We start from the raw sequence: 20,084 nt of genomic DNA, 5'->3' as shown, positions 1-20,084 counted from the left end.
CCATCTGGCAGTGAAATGTCATCACCTGCGATAAACAGTGAAACATGATCAAAATACGCTAAGCAGCTATCACTGTAGAGTTTAGGCGCCCTTAGCAGCAATCACCGTAGCACTGAAGTATTCTTAGCAGCTGTCAATGAAGCATTTGGGTATACCCCTAGCAGTTATTATTGTAGGATTGAAGTGCCCTTAGCAGCTGTCACTGTACAGAAGTACAGCATATTCTCTTTAAACAGAACCTCAAGGAACCAGGGAAATTGGTTCCATTTATCAGGATTTCCATTTACTGAGAGCCAAAGCTGAACAGAGTAGCATCAGTACAAAACCAACTAACCATGAGAATGGTGTTCCGTTTAAGGTGCAGTTCCGTTTAAGCGATTTCCGTTTATTGCGATTCCACTGTACTCTTAGCAGTACCCTCTACAGCTATCACTGTAGGGCTTAAGTACTCTAAACAATTATCACTTTAGAAAATGAAGTACATTTCGCAGCCATCTCTGTAAAGGTGAAGTACTTTTAGCCGCTACTGACGTAGAGCAAAGTGCGGCCTTCATAATGGCGGATGATGCAAGTGCACAGAGAAGATGGCCTGAACAATAACGCCGTGCCGCTGCATAATCATAATTGTCATAATGGCGAATGTCACTCTTCATACATCATCACGCCTTCACTGCAGTGCTCCTGCAATGCTCGTCATCTCACCTTGATGGCGCTGTCACTGGCCAGCACCTTGGTATCTACCAGAGATGGGAAGGCAGCCCTCACCATGCTCTTGAACTCATTGTAGTCCTGCAAAAACAACTCAGTTAGATTCAACCATACTCAAACTCTACTCTCAGGTCTGTGAATGAAGCAGTGGTTAAAAAAAAGGTGCCGTTATGAAATGGCATGAAGCGCGTGAAGTGTCCTGATAATGCAATTCACTGGTCATGTTTAACATACCGAGGCAACACATGAGACGTGTATTAATGTTGACCACCTGAGGTTCTTCAGCATGCAATGAAAGCACGGTACTTGTATTCTTTACAATATAAAAGTGTGAGACTTAATGTCTCATAGAATTACATGACCCATTCCTATAACTTTCATTCACATGTACCGCACTAGTTTTTGTTGGTGAATGCGAAGAGTGCGAGAACTCACTCTAGCCTTTGTAGTGCTTTCTGCTATGCATGAAATGAAGTATAGAGAGTAGTACTAGACTTTACTATGGCACTGTAAACAGAGAAAAAGATGGAAATCTAGCATTGGCTGCCAATAACAACATGCCAGATGATGTGACAATCAGAAGGCAGGTTATAGAGTTAAACGTGGCCCACACCATGGATGTGCTTAACCCTTCATGTGCATAGTATGTGCTATCAGGCATCACACTTGTAACATGCAAATTGAAAAATGATGGGCCTGAGTGCAAAATTACTGAGTGCAAACCGAAGTTTCTCACTCATACATAAAGCATGATACCAAAAGTTCATAGACTGTTTTGTCGAAAATATCCGTAGACATAGCATGGGCCAACTGGTGATTTGGATACCAAAAATTCTGACATAGATAATTCCAACATTCTCAAACTCACAAATGGCAAGGTCGCCGTTTCTGCATCACACCGCAATGCCCAGCCACTCCAACGGCAAAATGCATGCCGCAGGAGGGATCACTCCTGGGCCAATTTTTCACTGCTCGCCGCCGCGGCAAGTGAGCCACGAGTGGAGCAGACCAAAGAGAGCAGCCTCTACAGTGACGTAAGTGCGGAAAACTGGTGTCATGAGGACGCGCCTGACCGCTTTATTCGTACTCGCATTTGGTTCAGCTGGACCGCTTATTTCGCACTACTGTCTGCTCACGTCAGCTCTCACTCGAACTCGTTTTGGTTGGCTTGGTTTGGTCTCGTTTGCGCTCGTCTTTTTACAATGACGAGTCTAAACTGAGACATCCCGATGGAAAGATTGTTGGTGACAGTGCGCCCTATCCGATTCTGTAAGACAAGACAGACCCTGAATACAGTGGAACCCCGTTCATACGTTTTTCACCGGACCGAGGAAAAAAAACGTAACAGCCGGGAAAATGCAACAGTGAGGAAAGCTCCGAAAATGAATTAAAAAAGTGCAGCTTCAACTATAGACAATTTATTTCCACAGAGTGCGCTTAGAACTTAAAAAAAGTCTAGAATGGTGGCTTGCCATTTCTTTCGCTCGCAAGGAATCACCACACATTTCTCAATAGCCTGGAAGGCCACATTGCTGTCAGCGTCGCTGTGAGGTGCGACGTACCTGCGGAGGAAGTCCAGAGCCGCGACGGCTTCTCCAAAGCTAAGATTTGGCAACTCCCCGACATCATGCGGATCGTGCTCCTCGTCGTCACCGCGCCACGGCAATGGCAACGGACGAAGGAAATGTTGCCCTCTTTGGCGTAATCATGCTAACGTGCTAACGATTGTTTAGTATTGCTGCGGAGCGCGGCAAGGTGTCGCGAGAAATGTAAACAAGAGGAGAGCTGGCCCGATAGGCGTAGCGACGCCATGAGCAACGCCAACTTCCGGTTTCTCTTTAGCTATAGCTTCACAAAGAGTGACGTCAGGGCCTCTCCCGAGTTTCCTTCCTCCGCGAGTCGACCCGTCCAACAAACCATGCGGTGACCGTAATCACAGTAATGATAGTGAGAGCATTTTTCACGAATGGCCACCTAGTGGCAGCCTCTCGAACTGGCATGCGGCTTTTTGCAGCCAGTTCCATAGCCAAGCCCGGTCAAAACTCGTCAAAAGCCAAAATGGCGGTTGGAGCGCGTTACCTACTTTAGCCCAGGCGGGTTCGGGCTGCGACGCATCATGCGGGAACGTTTTCACAGCTACAACGTAACAGCGGGGTTCCTTATACATTGGATCCTATGGAAGCTATGCCGGGACCGGATGAAAATGACGTAGAAGCCGGGAAAACGCAGCAGTGAGGAACATAACAGCGGGGCTCTACTGCACAAGGATACGAAGGTGACACCCAGCACCTCATTCTCCTTGTCTTCTGAATGCGGCACTGAATGCGGCGATGCTGCAACAGAAGGGAGCACACCAACATGATTAAGATCAGCCGCAACGTCCTTGTCATCTTGATAAGACATGACGTGTTGAGAATGCAGGACGAAGAACGTAAAAACAGTGCCTATCTGTCAGCAGACGAAGTAAAAAGTATGCGAGCATGCAAGCACGCAGGAGGAAGCAGCGACAAAGACCCAGTCCGGCCTCGGCAACCCCGCTGCTTTGGTGGCAGTCTTAGGTGGCGGTAAAGCCTAGCGCCATCCATCAAGCTGGCGGGAAGGCAAACCCACTACCTTCCTGCCCTTCCTCGCAACTACGCTCCTCTCGCCCTTCCTCTCAACTCCCTCCCCTTCGACTGCCTCCACGCGTGCCCACCTTCGTGCCGGCGCCGCCAGCCCCACCCGCCCGGCGCCAGCTTAGCCCGTTCCCAGAAGTTTCATTTTTTTTATTATCGGGAAGCAGGCGTAGGCTGGCGTGGGCAGTTTCTCGTGTTCCTCACTCGCTGTGTGCTTGTGTGTCGTGACATTTCCTGACTCACCGTACGTGCATCGTGGTTTGGTGCACGAATACTTCGAGAAGAAGTCCTTTTATTTCGAACTTCCTGTGATCCGAACAAATTTTGGGGCCCTTCGAGTTTGAATTATCGAGATCCGTCTGTAATTCGACTGCCAAGCTGAGCAGAAGGAGCTGGATCGCTGCGGCACATCCTTGAACCCAAACTGGCAAAACCTATTCAATACAGTAGTCAACTGCGCTCAAACCACGGGACAAGCCAAGCAAAGCAGCAAAGTGGTAACGGTCGCACTCGCAATTTGTCGCGCAAGTTGCACCCAACCAGTGTTTGTTCCTCTATGGGTTAAATAGCAACACATTCTTGGGTGACGGCTTTCATTGCCATTATGAATTTTTCTCGGCATTATTAAGTGGCACCAACTTCATTGTCAATGTCTGCGCTGACAAGAGTAGCGATTAAGTGAGGGAAGTGCCGGTCAATCATTGTTGCGAAGAAATCTGCAATCATTCAGCTATCGGAGTGTGGTCAACTCGTTTAGGCTGCCAGAGGATCGAGATCTGACATATGCGTTGACTGTACACTTGTCTATTTGTAGTGACAGTGAGACAATGGTCGAAATACGAACTGACCCTGTCATAAGCAGGCATAGCGTTCGCAGCAATGCAATGCTTTTTTTTTTTTGCCACTCGTAGCACGAAGCTCCCGTTTCCTGGCGAATCCGACACCGCGCACTTCCCATTATTCCGACCTGTAGGTGGTCTATATCGAGCACGAATTATCAGTCGGCAACCGCATTCTTGTTTTCTTTGCCCACCTTGGGCAGGTCGTCCACGAACTGTGAGAGCAGGTGCATGATGTCGAGCAGCATGTTATGCCCCACGATCAGCTTGCCGCTCGAAGCCAGCAGCTCGAGGACTCGGCTGAAGCCGTGCGCCAATTCGAGATCCTCCTGCAAAAGCGTGAGCGCAATACAAGAGGGCCATGAGGTATTCATCACTGTTCTGTGCAGAGATCATCACTCGCAAGCTTTAGACCTGCCAGCTTTAGCAGCTGAAAAATACTAAAGTAGAAGTAAGAAAATACTGGTATTTCGTGAACAACATCGCTCAAGCTTGCTTTATTACTTCCCTTCTTTAACATTCTTTAACTAACAAGTATTGAAACTCTTGCAGTCTCTGTGTACTTCTATTATTTACTATTGATAAAGTGACCGCTGCTGGGTACCGGGCGGTGGGGCCAGTCAAGCTACATATATGTAGCTTTTTCCCCACTTTCCCAACCACATTTCACGTTCAATTTTATTTTGTACTTTGTGCATGGTAAATAAGATCAATCAATAAAAATCAATCAGATCAATAAAATATGCCGACTGTTGTATTCAAGAAATTTGGAAACTATATTGCAGAAACATTGCTAGAGGCATCTTCACAGCAAAAATGATCGGCGCTATAGATGAACAAAAATTTTCATATTAATTCATGAAGCATTTACATAACTGCAGCCAATATTTTGGTTCCCGTTATGTCAAGAGGTGGATGGCGGGTAGGTCCAATTAGGCTGCAAAATCAGTTTAAGACTCTGTCTTGCTTTTCTTTTAGAATAAGTTTTACCCTGAATTGGACGCAAATGAAAAAAATGTAAATTTATTCTTCTCAATACAACAGTCATGAACATGAAATCTAAAACCTAAGTCTAAAAACCTGAAGTTTCTATATAAGATTGCAAAAGTTGGCAGGCATGTAAGCTTGGATTACATCTACGCTGACTCCATTCACATTTTCTTATTGCTAAACTAACGACATGGTACCACAGCTACTATATATAGTATCAGATAAAACAAGTGTAAAGAGGAGGAGACAGAGTATAGGGAAATATATATAGGAACTCAAAAGCAGGACAGCAAGAGAATAAAAAGACAGAAAGCTAAGTAAAGCAATAAGCACAAGAAGGGGGACAGAAAGGTTGCTCATGGGTAGCCATGGATGGAAGAGGAATTCGTGCGAATTTCTGCAAGACAATCACTGAATGACTGGGAGACACGATGCTTATGCCTTACGGCTGAGTGTGGCATGAGCATCTATAAGTTCTTCAAACCTGCATTTGGATAAATAGCGAGTGAAAACTTGAGATTTCTAGCCATTGTTGGTCGAATGATTCCTGTAGGAAACGTTTCACAACAAATATCTGACAAGGAGAAAAACGAACACCGACGCTACCTAATTTTACAAGTCTTTATGTGGGCAACTATGATTATGTAACTTGTCAATTTGGCGTCGTAGACGAACGTGGTTCACCTGATATTTTGCAAATGTCAATATGTCATATGGCATATGTCATATGCTCATGTTAAGCATCTGCATAGTACCTTTGGAAACATGTTGCCAAAGGCGCACTATCACTAGCCTTGAGTGGGTGGGGGGGGGGCATAAAAATAATCTTCAAATAATCTGTGGCCATATACTTCACAATGTTATTACTGTGGGATAATAAGTTTGAAGAACCACACACTGCCTCCAATGTCTTGATTTTTTAGCATTTCATGAGAAAAGCCTCTGACATGTTACAAAAACTGGACTGACAAGTTTTTCTTTAGTATCACTAATAATTTGTTATTTGGATGCACATGATATAAATTTCTCACTTCAGTGCAAAATTCAGACGAGAAAGAATTAAAGTAAGAATTTCCCCTTTCTAGGCCTGTCAGCGTGATTGCACACATTGGTAATAAATTGAGGCAGAAGCACCACTGCTGAATGTAATGAGATTAGGCGAATTAAGGCAACAGGCAGATAACATAATTTTTTTTATGATCAGTGTGGCAGATAGTATATTAAAGTGCTTTCTTCGGTCTAACAAAGGTGCTGCACTGTTCCAACAAATTAAGTTCCGTACAGAGACTATGTTTTTTCCGATTCATGCTTGATATCTACAACCACACATCAGTTTTGCAATTAAACTGCACTGCGGCTTGTTGTATTAGAGAGTTTAGCATGTCTGGTATTCCCCTAAATGCAAAGGAACTGAGCATTATACTGGATGAGTGGAGGTGCAAACGTGAACGGCCTGCACAGTGCAACCACCTGGTGGTGCAGAGCTCAACCAGGTAAACACAGCTAATATAGCAGTAAAGAAGTGTCTCATACTTAGCTGCTGGTGTAAATCTTTGGCACCAACATGATTACGCTACTGCCAGAAAGATTCAACATCAGCGAAGTAGAATACACTTGGTTACTGCAACATTAGCTCTGCGCCACCAGGTGGCTGCACCGTGCAGGCCGTTAATGTTTGCGCCTCTGCTCATTCGGTATAACGCTCAATCCACCTGCACTTACCGGACATGCTAAAACTCTCTATCAACACTATCACTGCGGCAGCATATTCTGAGGTCCCGGTACCCGTCGGTCATGACCCAACTGCTAGATAGGCACCTTCTGCTAGATGGCCACCTGGTGGTGCAGAGCTCAACCAGGTAAACACAGCTAATATAGCAGTAAAGAAGTGTCTCATACTTAGCTGCTGGTGTAAATCTTTGGCACCAACATGATTACGCTACTGCCAGAAAGATTCAACATCAGCGAAGTAGAATACACTTGGTTACTGCAACATTAGCTCTGCGCCACCAGGTGGCTGCACCGTGCAGACCGTTAATGTTTGCGCCTCTGCTCATTCGGTATAACGCTCAATCCACCTGCACTTACCGGACATGCTAAAACTCTCTATCAACACTATCACTGCGGCAGCATATTCTGAGGTCCCGGTACCCGTCGGTCATGACCCAACTGCTAGATGGGCACCTTTTTATTTTTCTGGTTCTCCACAGTAATTGCACCATCGCACTTGCAATGGAAAGCAATGGGACACTTGTTCACTTGCGTCAATCCTATGCCAAAGGACATCCCCTTCAGGCAATGAAAATGTAATTGCACAAGATTTCTTGCGCCTTCGTAGTCTTGAAAACAATACAGCTGCAGAAAAGATTAGGACTTTTGAATTCATCAGTGAGTCTTTTTCAAGTTTACAGAATGCAAACTCCATGCAAGAACTCTCTATGAGAATGTCAGATATAAGAACGTCAACTATTTCCCTTCTCTTCATACCTACACCCCAACTCCGGAGCGCGAAGATTTGGAAAAGTGTTTAACTAACTGTCGCGCACATATCGGTTTGTATCCTAATTTCCACAAGACACTACTTGATAGTACTACTTAAGTGTCCTGCTGATGACGGCATTATTATCATCACCACATATTCCGCCGGATCATGTGGCATAGCATATTTATCAAGCACGCTTCAACAGTATCACCTACGTTGTTGTGTGTTGTATAGCTTCACTGTGCTATTGGCCACGTTCCACAGGTGACGATGGGAAGCACCTGATGGCATATACTTTTACCTTCAAGCTCCAGGTGACCATTAGGTGCGCAATTTCGTTTGGGACTTTCAAGATCTTCAAGGTGACCGAGATCTCAAACAATATGGATGGCAGTGAGGACAGCCAGGTTTAGAAGAGCACCAGTCAGGCGAGCTCGTCAAATGAAGAGGGCACCAGAAGCAACGAAGACAGCAAAATAAAAATGTTCCTAGTCATCGATTGCCAGGGGTTGCGTTATTCTGTATAGAAGTCTGAGTGCAGTTTCAGGTTTCAGTGAGTAGCCTGTCTCTTGTAAAGCTCGCACCCTTTAAAAGATAAGAAAAACTGTGCAGGCTTCACGTGAGGGAATACGCTATGTTGTGGTTGCGAATGAAGTTGCTGCCATTAAAATTGTCACCTGCTCCCTCGTTTTCCTCGGACGGGCGGTTCTTCGGTCTCCCGAGCGCTGTTTGGCCGTTGTGATGTCTCGAGCGACTTGACGCGAGAGCGCAACGTTGGGTTGCTGGCCTGTCGTCTAAGAAAAGAAACTTCTTGACGATACAGCGAGGTTGATACGGTAGTCACGAATGATGTCAAATTCAGTGTTATCATACAACAAACGACACGGTTAGCCCCTCAGGGTGCTGTTCATACTAATAAAAAATTCTGGCATTTTACATGCTAAAACCCCGGTACGATTATGAGGAGGCACGTGGGGGCTCCGAATTAATTTTGACTACCTAGGGTTCTTTTGACTACCACATTGAATGTGGCCACCACGATCAGGGTCAAACCCACAACCTCGAAGTGAGCAGCATAACGTCATAGCCATTAAACCCCCGTAGCGGGTGCATTGTGTGTTGTAGATGTAATGATAACACCTTGAAATCTGGATTGCTAATCAAACTATTTATTTTTAAGATGCCCTGCATACAACTTAAGAAACATTTGATCGAACCTGCGAAACTTCTCAAGAAAGAGGTGAGCACCAGCTGTCTTAACACTTGTTTGTGATGCTAGTGTGCAGTCATATTGTGGGCCCCCTTCTTTGTTTCGCCGGCGTGAATGCACCGTTAAGGGGCATTCACACTGACGATTTGCAAAGGACAAGGGACGAAGTTGGTCAGAAATGGTCGCTTAGGTTGGAATGCCCAAATGTTTTGGTTCGCTACTCAATCGTTCAGCTTGCTGACTGCAGTTGCGAAGCTGCTGAACCAATCCCTGGCACAGGAATGGAACGTCGTAGTTTCCTAATGCATATTTCAGTAGTGATGGCATTGCGAGCAGACGTTCAAAAATTTTTAATTAAATTACGCGGTTTCACATGCCAAAACCACGATCTGATTATGAGGCATGCCGTAGTGGGAGACTCCGGAAATTGGGCCACCTGGAGTCCTTTAACGTGAACCTAAATCGAAGTACAAGGGTGTATGAACAGTACCTCTGGGTACTGTTCTTTCTTTTTTTAACTTTGGACGTTCGTCGCTGTCTTTGCAATAAAATTGTTGCACATCACAAAGAAAGTTTCGGAAGTGAGGTGTTTTGGATATTACACACTTGGAATAAAACGGACATTTTTTGTCAGATTATCAGGGTCCGTTGTAACAAGAGTCGACTGTACTTCATCATATCGAGGTTTAACTGTATCAGGAAGAGAACGCTGCGAGGAGTGTGACTGGCATGGACAATCTGTCTCATGTGTCGCGGCGCAAACGGCGCGAAGTGTGGCGTGGGCACGATTCACAGCAGTTGCCGCAGACAAGACCTCTGCTCCTGCAGCACTTTGTTTCCATAAATAGCATCAGTGGACGCGCTCGCCACGTGCCATCAGTGAACAGACAACAGCGCGCTACTCTGGCCATCTCGTAGTGGTGATTGTCGCAGAGTCTGTCTTGTGCGGCACTACGCTTTTCTTCTCGCGCTTTTGCCATACACTTCTCCTCCGCTTTCCTCCTCGCACTATCTTTGCTACCGTCGTCTCTCATCCACCGCTGCGCTTCGCGTTTGCTCTTTGATCCTTCACTATGCTCGTTACTCGGTTATGCTGATGCCGACGCTCAACGCAGGAACGGGTGCCAAAGAACTGCCCTCTAAGATATTGAACTTACACTGCTCTCAGGCGCAGTAAGCCAATCTTTATTTCACTTCTCTCAAAGCACTCATCCTTTGACGCACTGTCAAAAACTTCAGCCAGTTTTGGCAGAAGCATTGGTGGGCCACTGTTGTGGGCCTCTGAATAACTTTTATGCAACGCTGTAGGCATGTTGCTAGTATGGCCTCTGTGGTGCAGCATGCTCGAGACGAACAGGCAAGCCATCACAACACACTTGAACCCGCCTGAACACATGCATACAAAAAGCAAAATGGAGACCTCAAACCGAAAACACTGCGACTTCTCGCCCAGGCAACCGATGACGATAATCGAGCGATGCTTTTTTTGTAGCGGATATAAATTGGACGCCACAACGTAGTAGTAAAGAAGTTGTGGCACCCTTTAGTTACTTACTGCGTCAGTTCATGGGTTTAACTCTTTCTTTATGAAAACCTAAACTATAACACCAAACCATACGGTGACCTTCAATCGTGGAGGCACCCATGTCACGAAGGCCACACTGGCAACCTTCAATGCTGCTGCCCTACTGCTTACCTGGGAGCTAACATTGGTACTAACAGTCGCTCGACTGTTAATACAAGACGTGATTTCTTTTAGAATGCTGTCATCAACAGTTCCTTGTACTTGCAAAAAAAGAATAAGGGAAAAAAAAGTAAAGAAAACTCACGTATTGCTTGCGCCAGCTCGCATGGTTTTATGCACGCATAAGTCACACCATTGTGTAAAACGCACTGGCGAAATGATTTGAAAAGAACCCCAACTTACACACCAGGAAATACGGTGCATAGCTCATGGCACTATTTCCGTGGGTTCTGGGAGAGCAGCGTTTTGACAACAGTGTGCACCCGTGCAGTCATTAGTGGTTAGAGTATACTTCTAAAATGCAGGAAGAGGGTGAGAAAGCTTCGCTTTAAATGCAAGAGGGCCTCACCCTTTCCTTCTTCTGCTTGAGCTCGAGCTTGGCCCGCTGTTCTTCCGGCGAGCCAGCAATGCGCACGGCTATGTGAACCATCCCCTCCGAGTCTGCCTCCGTGTTCAGCTGGACCTTGCCGCCAAAGCGCGCGTACACCTCCTGGTAGATAAGCTTGCGTCGGAAGCTACTGCACTCGGACAGGTGCAGGACCCTGCTGTCCTTGGCGGAGTCCTTGGCGGAGTTCTCGGCGGAGTCCTTGGCGGAGTTCTCGGCGGAGTCCTTAGCCGAGTCCTTTGAGGTGTTTCCGACGTCCTCGTCCATTTCGACGTCTGACGTGCTGTCCAAGAACTCCTGCACCTTGTCCCTGTTGACCAACGAAAGTTTAGAGGCATTATTCCCAGTCGGTCACTTCTGAGACTGTCTGTGAGATTTCGTGTGACTATACTTGCGCGGGCACTTTTCTGTGGCTATGGAGGCAGAGCTATGAGGCAAAGTGCACGCGATTGAGAGCGCTCCTGAAAGCATCCCCCATTTTCATTCATCCGGGGAAAAAACACAAAAAAAAACATGTGCATCCTACAAAAAACAGAAAAAGACGCAATACATCACCAAGTGTAACATCATACTTATTTTCCAGCTTTTCTGTGTTTCAGCTACTGCAAAACTACTGCATGCATAAGCTACACTGCTTCAGTGTCTGTTCCAAGAAACCAAAAGCGTTACCAAAATCTGCCAGACTACTTAGCCCATTAACAGATGTACAGAAGCTCTGTTCCAATAGTTTTTGCTTCACTGCCGTAGAAAGTTGTCCGCAAGTATACAGTAGACCCGACAAGCACGTCTGACAACCTTCTTGGTACTGGGTCAGGAACGCCGTCGCCTGTAGACATGAAAACATCTAGTGCTAGGCCTGCGAAATCTCACAAACATGATTTTGTCCCCCCCAAAGCAAACGACTGATGACATGACACCAAGGTGGGTTATGAGTTACTGCCCAAGAATCGAATACTCGCGTGATTGTGTTAGATGTTGGGAAATTTGGGAAATGGTGCACTCAAGTGACTCCGCGCATGAGAAGAACGCGAAGATTGCTTGGGTTCTTTTACACTTTTCTTTGCATACTTATGCATGCATTCTAACCTAACCTTACCTGATCTAACTTTGGGTCCCCTGTTTCCAGAACTCCCTCTTTGTAAAACGTCTACAGTTTTTTTATTACAGGCTCATAGATTCTCAACGGTGCTGCTATATCTTCAGCTAAATAAGTCAAAATATTAAAGTATCACCACTTTCCTTGATATTGAAAGTGGTGACACCTTAATTTGATACTTTTTTTGTATTTAGAAAGAAAGAATAACCTTCTTCAAAACTGGCCAACTTCACATAATGAACATTAATGCAGATCATAACTGCACTCCCCTTGGCTTGCTTAGGTGTCATCCCGCCCCTTGTTTGGTTTCTGCTATAACTAACTATGTACTAGCCTGTGCAACCTTGCAAACACCTGAACTAGAGCATACTTGTTGCCCACCATATTGGAATTGTACCATATTGACCTTGTTAAAACCCTTGAACATATCTGAGTTTTCAAGACAATCTTCATGCGTGAAGTTATCGACAATTGAAATATGAAGTTAGGGCACACCAGAATGTGCTTTGTTTTCTGCTTTTGCAAATATTAATATGTAATATCGGCACAATTTTCACTTGTACGCTTCATGTGAGGCCTCTACCACATTTGGCAACCAGATAAGCATTGGTGCGAGATCATGTTCTCGAGGTATCACTTGCGAAAGTTGTTACATTTTGTCGTTTCTCCTTCATGTTTCACTTGTCCATGAGCGTACCCGAAGAAAATACAGTGGTTGTATACAATTTCTCTCATAAAAGGCTTCCATTTCCTTTGCCACTCGCAAATCAGGTTCCTCATGTGTCATCAATCCCACTTTGCAACATTAAATAAATAATTTCCTCTTCCATAAGCCCAGGACTAATTATGACAAGTCAAATGCAAAGTTTTCATCAGTATAATTTTGCAACTCTTTTCTTGCAGGCACGAAGAAGGCATCTATCGAACAATATAAAAACAACTTGTGTTTATACAGTTACACCCAGATACAACAAACTTCAACATAACGAAATTCTCAATATAACAAAGTATTTAACTTTTTATAACTGCTTGTCCATAGAACACCATGCATTTAGAATGTCAATGTAACAATGTGTTTACACGATTTCAATATAACAAAATTTCACTGCCGCTACAATGGAATACAGAGACAATAAATGAAAACTTCCGCGGACGCAGATGGTGAAATTGTTGAATTATAAGTGCCTGCTTGCAAACCCACACTCTCGAGTCGCGCGACCATGAGCAACTGCCAGAACGGAGCAGCGTCATGTTCCTTATAAACTCCAAGTGTGATAAGATCCTCACGCCCTCCGCGCTGCGTGCTTGGGGTGTGAGTAAAGGCACGTGAGGGTGAGCCCAGAAGGATGGTGGCTTGACGAATGCCATGTTCCACCAGCACGAGTAAGGGGAAAGGGGTAGGGAGTGAGCTTGTGGTAACGTGATCAACCATGCGCGAAAGGATGAGGTGTGTGGGGGAGGGGTCACATTGACATGCGTCTCCCTTTTCAGTGCGGCTGCGGCGGCACATGGCTGCCTGCGCAGCTGGGCACATAAGGACTCCCATACTATTAGTAATGGATTATTAGTACTATTAGTAGTATTAGGTTGCGTAATCTCGAGTTCGTGAGACTCGCTGTAGCGAGAGGCAGATGAAGCATTTGCTACCCGCTGCCGGTGCTTTTCACGGTGGCGTCGTCCCACTGCGGGCGACACTATAAGCCGCGAGGGTGGGGTGGACACGAAAGCGTGTCTGGCTTCGCTTTGTAGAGCCGATGCGAAGGTATCGTCAAGAGAACACGAAACCGTAGCTTTCGTAGCCATCTCTTGAAATTCCACAATTTTTTTTTTTTCTCATTCAAATTTGCGTTTGTCGATTTCCCGAGAACTGTGAGAATATTGCGGACCCTTTCGTGTAAAAAAAAAGATATGTCGGCAACTGTACTTACTTACATAAAAGGTTGAATTTGAATGTAATGAAATTTTGATATAACAAAACAAATAGCCAATTGTACTGTCTTCGTTATATTGAGGTTTAACTGTATTTGTTAAACTCATGACTTTTTCATATTGTACATGGTAACCACTGTTCCATGTTTTATATAGTCACGCATGTTTACTTCCGACTTCCATCAATCTATTGTATAATTTATTTTCCTGCGTTTACTACTGTTGACCACAACGTAACTTTCCTACGTATGGACTAACAGGAGGTCTCACTCTTATTCTCACGACCTTCAGACCTTATGTATTTATGCATTACGTGCAATGTATGACACGCATTCGGATAATAAATCAGCAAATCTCGAGAATCTGGAAAGAAAGTGGCTCACGGATTTCTTGCGCACACAAGTTAAGGGCCGAAGGAACCGCCAACTGCTACCGTAAGAGCGAAGAGATCGCGGTGACCCCCCGACAAGGGCAGTCCCATCGAGGGGCCAAACTCACAGGACTTCGTCGACGAAGCCTTGGCTGTCCTTGGGAATGTCGACCTTGGACATCTTGGCCGGGCCGTTGTTGGGCGAGCCTATCTCCCTGAGCTGTAGGGCATGCCGCTCGCTCAGCGACTCACGTAGCTGTGCTGCTTCTTCGGCTCTCAGGTACGAGACACCTGCGACATGGCAGAGGCTTGCACGAGACGACGACACGTCCGACAAGAGTGGCACCGGTACAGAATCTAAGCTCAGGATACTTGGTGCTTACAGGGATTCGCGCTTTCAGTAAGGTAGTGAGTAGTAAGGTATGCCACATTTGCATTGTGTTTTACAAAATTTAAAGAGGACGGCTGCACAAGAACAATATAAAGTCGTTTCTGTACCATGCTAACTTCCGAGCCTGTGCTAACGTGTGTCCACAAAGTGGGGGGGAAACAAAAAAATTGGTGAAACAAGCTGCAATGCCACAAGATACATTAAACGTTACAGACACGTCTACAAGACCCTACTGACTCAAGGAAAGCCTTATGTGGGTCAGACGGGACGTTGTATTGACAGATTGCATGAACAGTGGAACCTGCCTGGCACAGGCGAAAATTCGCCGCTGCATTGTAAAGAGCATTTTTTTCCCCTTTCGTTTCCATTTCACTTTATTTCGTTCTCTGTTACACACGTCTATGTACAAAAAGAAAGGTTGCATTCCCATGCTGAGCGACGATTGAACAAGACAAAACGCAGCTCGAGTACGACACTGAAGAAGCATACGACACAGAAAACTTGGGTCGCAAAAGATGTGTAAGCAGGCCATCACTTTCATCATTTTCAATGTGAAAAGAGAGTAACTATCTTGATAACGGGTCAGTTTGATATAATTTTGTTGTTGCTATGCGTGTCTGTCCCAACTGGTGTTTCTTCAGAGAAAAATTCTTGAAGAATAAAGTTGCAAGTGCAGTGCCTAAGCTGTCTACTGCTTCCTTCTGTTTTGTAAGCGTCTGTTCAATTGTTCCTGCTCACTATGACGGGTTAGTATATGTTAGCTTGGGTTAAGCTCTCTGGTTTAGGCTAAGCTAGCGTGCCTTATGCTTGTCAATGTCAGGAATAGTTGTGTTACATGCAAGAGAATCTAGAAGATGGCATGCACGTCGCAAGCACTCCCAGCAGTGCTTATTGCATGCTGACCGGTTTACTTATTATTCTGATCTTTAATTGGGTTACGTTAGCATAGACCCTCAGTTACCCGCCTGAAAAGCTTGTGATGTGCAATAATAGTCCCCGCAGCATTTGCGTCGCCTGCTCACTCTTCTGCATCTTTTGCCCTGTTTACAAGCATATGAAAGTGCAAAAGAGGCAAATGTTACATAATGAAAAAGACTACAAACAGAGGTTGAAAGTGAAAGAATCCCCTTCTTTGGTCACTGTACGAGAAGCAGTAAATGTTCGCCACTTATCAGTCAAACAGAACTTCTCCAAGATAAACCTGAGAGCGAAATACTAGAGGTATGTGTATGTGTCATCTATCTTTTAGTGTGCGGTGCCGAACACACCAGTCTCAGTAGAAGGTCGAAATTTCTGGAGAGAGGTGTTCTCAAGAACAAGCTAGGCATGGGTCGCACGTAACTTAAACGCATCCTGCTAGGCGAGCACAATAAATTACTTCAACTATCCACAGGGTTCGTACAGAATTTCCAATGCAACATTCAAAGACAACTCAAGGGCTCCAGGTTACTGAAGAGAAAAATTCAAGGAGGCTGAAACAAACTTCGGTCACACAAATACACTGAAAAAAGTGTTCAGATCTACTACTTAGCTGTGATTCTTCACACTAATTTGCGCAGACGTTTCAAGCTCTTCAGGTTGCTTTTCAATGCCAAATTTCCCATTGCAACTACGGCAAATGCCTTGTGGCGAATCACACACTTCCCTCTATGAGGCTCAGCAGTGTCTGACTTTACCCAAAGATACCTGTTATGTTAAAGTACTTCACTCAAGGCACATTCTAGAGGCCAGGCCTCAAAGAAGTAGCCATGACGGCTGCAATGCAAACCAACTAGGAAAACAACAAATTGTTGTAGCACCACGATGGCAATGGAGATTTAGACAAGCCTGGCGGCAGCGGCTGCATGCCGACGTGCCAGACTACAACTGCTTAAGAAAACTCTCAAGAGATAACATACAGGATCGTTTCCCGATAGATGGTGTCTATGGCATAGCACCAATGTGGAGCTTGTTAATTTTAAAGCTTAAAAGTTGCTGCAAACCCAGTTTTTCAAGAAAATCAAGGAATACATCTATTTTAAACATTTCAGAGAGTTTCAAGGGCCCTTGAATATATTTCTTTTTTTTTTTTCAAATTCAAGAGTTCTCAAGGATTTTAAGGTGTACGAGCCCTGTGTCCAGTCATTTGAGGTAATTTATCTCATCACTTTGGGTGCAGCTACTATACATATAGATTTAATATCAAGCAAACAGCACCAATGACAATGTGACTAAATACTGCCTGACCACTCTTCGACAGCTTTGTTTGTAACACAGTGCAAATGCAATAGTAAGCCATCCATTCAAGCAGCACTTAAGCAACAGGACGTAGGGAAAAGGAAGACAGCTCAGAGACAGCAAACGTAACAAAGGTAATGATCATTATTGGCAACACAGTAAAACTTCGTTAATTTGACCCTTGTTAGTTTGGAAAATTTGATAATTCAGACCTTGTCCCCTGGTCCCGGCAGGCATATGCATTATTCATTGCAATCAAGCGTTTGTTAATTTCGAAGTATTTGGCCACACATTGGGTTATTCGGGCAACTGTCAGAGCTCGGCAAGTGCGGAGGGCCACACGAAAGAGCAAAAACAGTGCTAGCGTCTAATCGAAACAAAGCAGTGGAGTCCTCAGTGCCCTAGTCATCAGCTAAAATCGTATGCGAATGACAACACCGGAACGCTTCGCCTCTACCTGTGCCTATAAAGCCTTTCTTTGCATTTACCGCCATGCGTAACACCGGGTTGGCGGCCAGCTAACTGGCAAAAGAAATATAATCAGGACATGCACGCAGTAGTGAAGGGCACGTCTCAGACGAAGACGCGTGCTGTAGTCACACTGCAAAGGAAGTCACAAGGCCTTCACAGCTACAAGCGCTAATCAGCTATTAGATGACGAGAATTGCTGCTTCCAGCGCTGCTTTTGTACAAAATATAAACAGGAGCTGCCGATTCATTCAGCAAATAAAATTGCGTTGATGTAGTAAACATTTGTTTATTGTTTTCTTGATACCTTCGATAATCTGCCATTTAATCAACTCTGACATTTCTTACGGTCCAGTTAAATACGTATTAACAAGGTTTTACTGTACTTGAATTAGTACTTTGGCGTGCTTTAGGATGAAATAGAGCTTTGCCAAATTTGCTGTGCAGCAAGAAATGCTACCAACTTATACTCAGCTTTCCGTGTTGTCAAGCTTTAGTGAACAGGCTAATGCAAATGTCGCGAGATTGCTTACACACAATTTCTTGCTTTGGCCAAAAAGGAAGAATGTGATTTATCCCTACATATTCAGGAATACAGTCAGTGATTACACCCCCCCCCCCCCCCCTGTCTAGTAATGCGCTGCTGAGAAGGGCATTATCAGCTCTGCCAAGTAGTCTTCAAGAAAACGAACTGCTTTTCCTTCTAGGTGGTGATATGCCTTTTACGCTACCAACACTAACAATGTTACTAATTTAGCAAACATTATCAATTTACCAACTGCTGCAATGCAGAGGCAGCACTACGGCTGTTATCAAGGCTTATGTCATGATGAAAGAAAAAAAGGATTCTCAGACCCTGACTGAAGAGCTTGTTGAAGTCAAAGCCATGTTGACTCAGGAACTGTAAGCTGCTAGCCTGCGAGCGGTAAAGGCACAAACAATCAGCAAAAAAAGAAGAAAAAACAAAAGTCATAGAAGCAACAGTAAGAAATGCAAAAATCAGCACCTAAATTTGAACAATTTGCAGCAGAAGTGCACCAAAAGAAGCTCCCCCCAAAAGAAGCGTTTCGTTAGAAATGCTTTGTAGTTGAACTGTCACATAACAAAGCTGCATATGCAATCATTCTAGCATCGCTCAAATCTTAGTACATGCGTACTAGGTGAGGACTTCTGTGTTCCTGCACCCCAAAGAGCTGATTACCCATAAAGCGTAATTGTGGTTACCTACATTTTAGTATATGAACTTTACTACTAGAGATTACGGCCATATTTCAGCAATTTATGAAGATTGCTGCTAAAGATGAAGTGTCACGATGGGATCAACAGCAACTTTCCTTTGTCAGACACATATGACGCACAAACGCTTCCACTAGGCAGCTATTATATTCATATTCGTGCACATTGAATATGAATTCAGCAACCAGATTATTAGTTTAGTCTATTGAATTTACAGGCTACAGGCAACTGCTGGGAGCAAGCTTTTTCAGTTTCTTTTCTTTTTTCTTACGATTTCTGAAAATTGAAGCACCATGCTGGCAAGTTTGCGACGCTGAGAAAAACAAAACAGAATAATAATGTCAGAAATCTTAAACTAGCATTTATTAGGACACCAGCTGGCAAACTCATCCACAAGGTATTGGCACTGCTTATCGCTATACTATCTTAATTTTGTCCACTCTCAACGTGATAGCAGTTGCCCTTTACAGAATTGTGGCATCACTCTTTATTGCACAACCACCAAGTTATAAACTTGCCTGCTTCAATTTTTTTAATCCTTTTTCTTAATTCGCCAATTTCTGGCAAACATTTAAGAGAACCAAATAAAAAGCTGCTTGCAACAGTCACTAGAATTCAACCTTTCTTTGAAGGCAACAAATTTGATAGTGTGGCAAATTCACTGCAAAAAAATGTAACAAGTTTATGGAAGCCACTTGCAGTTTCTACTTAATTTAGGACCTTCCTCTTCCTGTTATTCCTACTGTGTATTATTACGATACATATTACAATACAACTGATTCAAATACAAATCAGTTCAGCCAGCATTTCTGCATTTCGTACGTACTTGAATGTGAAACATGAGCTTTTCACTTAAAGTGGTCCTGAACCACCCCTCGGGCTTGGTGAAAAAACACGCCGTGCAGATAGCATACGCCGCTGCGAATATCTCAGCCAAATGTCGCAGTAGTGCGCAGTGCATGCAGGTCGCAAGCAGAGCGCGAAGTCACCTCTTTCTCAAACGCTCCTCTTTCAACAGACACCTGCTCCTCACTCTTTTCTGGATGCTTTATTTTGTTACATATCAGATTCCCATATATGGCTGCTATTGGCCAATAGCTGACATCAATTAAGGTGGGCGTTTGGATCAGTGCGCACCTTCCTACTGTTGCTGTGTATATTTACTGATGCGGTTTAACAAAGAGGCTGAAGTAAGCAAAAATCTGCTTCCGAATTTCTACCATAACTCCGTACTTCCGAAAGAAGCTGACTATCGTATCGCCTGGGTAGGAATTAAACTTTGGCTACACTGCTAACGGTGCCGTAGCCATCGGGCCTCGCTAATGTCAAGTAGTTTCGAACACTCAACTAACCTCGAACCAAGCAAAACTTAAGGTCAGACCCCCCACGCTTGCCAGCCCGTGC

The 20,084-nt window shown here is 44.6% G+C and overlaps 1 protein-coding gene across 3 annotated transcripts in view; it reads right to left on the bottom strand.

Annotated features, from left to right (window-relative positions):
• The window catches only part of Mybbp1A (MYB binding protein 1a), a 58,816-nt gene that overhangs the window by 32,068 nt on the left and 6,664 nt on the right, over positions 1–20,084 (bottom strand). For all 3 annotated transcript variants that reach the window (XM_055069680.2, XM_050176800.3, XM_050176799.3), the window contains exons 6-10: positions 18,300–18,360; positions 14,497–14,659; positions 10,938–11,283; positions 4,357–4,491; positions 703–789 (exon numbers count right to left, since the gene is read on the bottom strand). In XM_055069680.2, coding sequence (XP_054925655.1) covers positions 703–789; positions 4,357–4,491; positions 10,938–11,283; positions 14,497–14,659; positions 18,300–18,360 — 792 coding nt within the window. The remainder of the gene's footprint in view (positions 1–702; positions 790–4,356; positions 4,492–10,937; positions 11,284–14,496; positions 14,660–18,299; positions 18,361–20,084) is intronic.

The sequence above is a fragment of the Dermacentor andersoni genome, chromosome 8 (assembly GCF_023375885.2).
Source record: "Dermacentor andersoni chromosome 8, qqDerAnde1_hic_scaffold, whole genome shotgun sequence".
In the NCBI taxonomy this organism is placed as follows: domain Eukaryota; kingdom Metazoa; phylum Arthropoda; class Arachnida; order Ixodida; family Ixodidae; genus Dermacentor; species Dermacentor andersoni.
The sequence above is the reverse complement of the archived record's forward strand: the minus strand, read 5'-3'. Positions and strand labels throughout refer to the sequence as shown.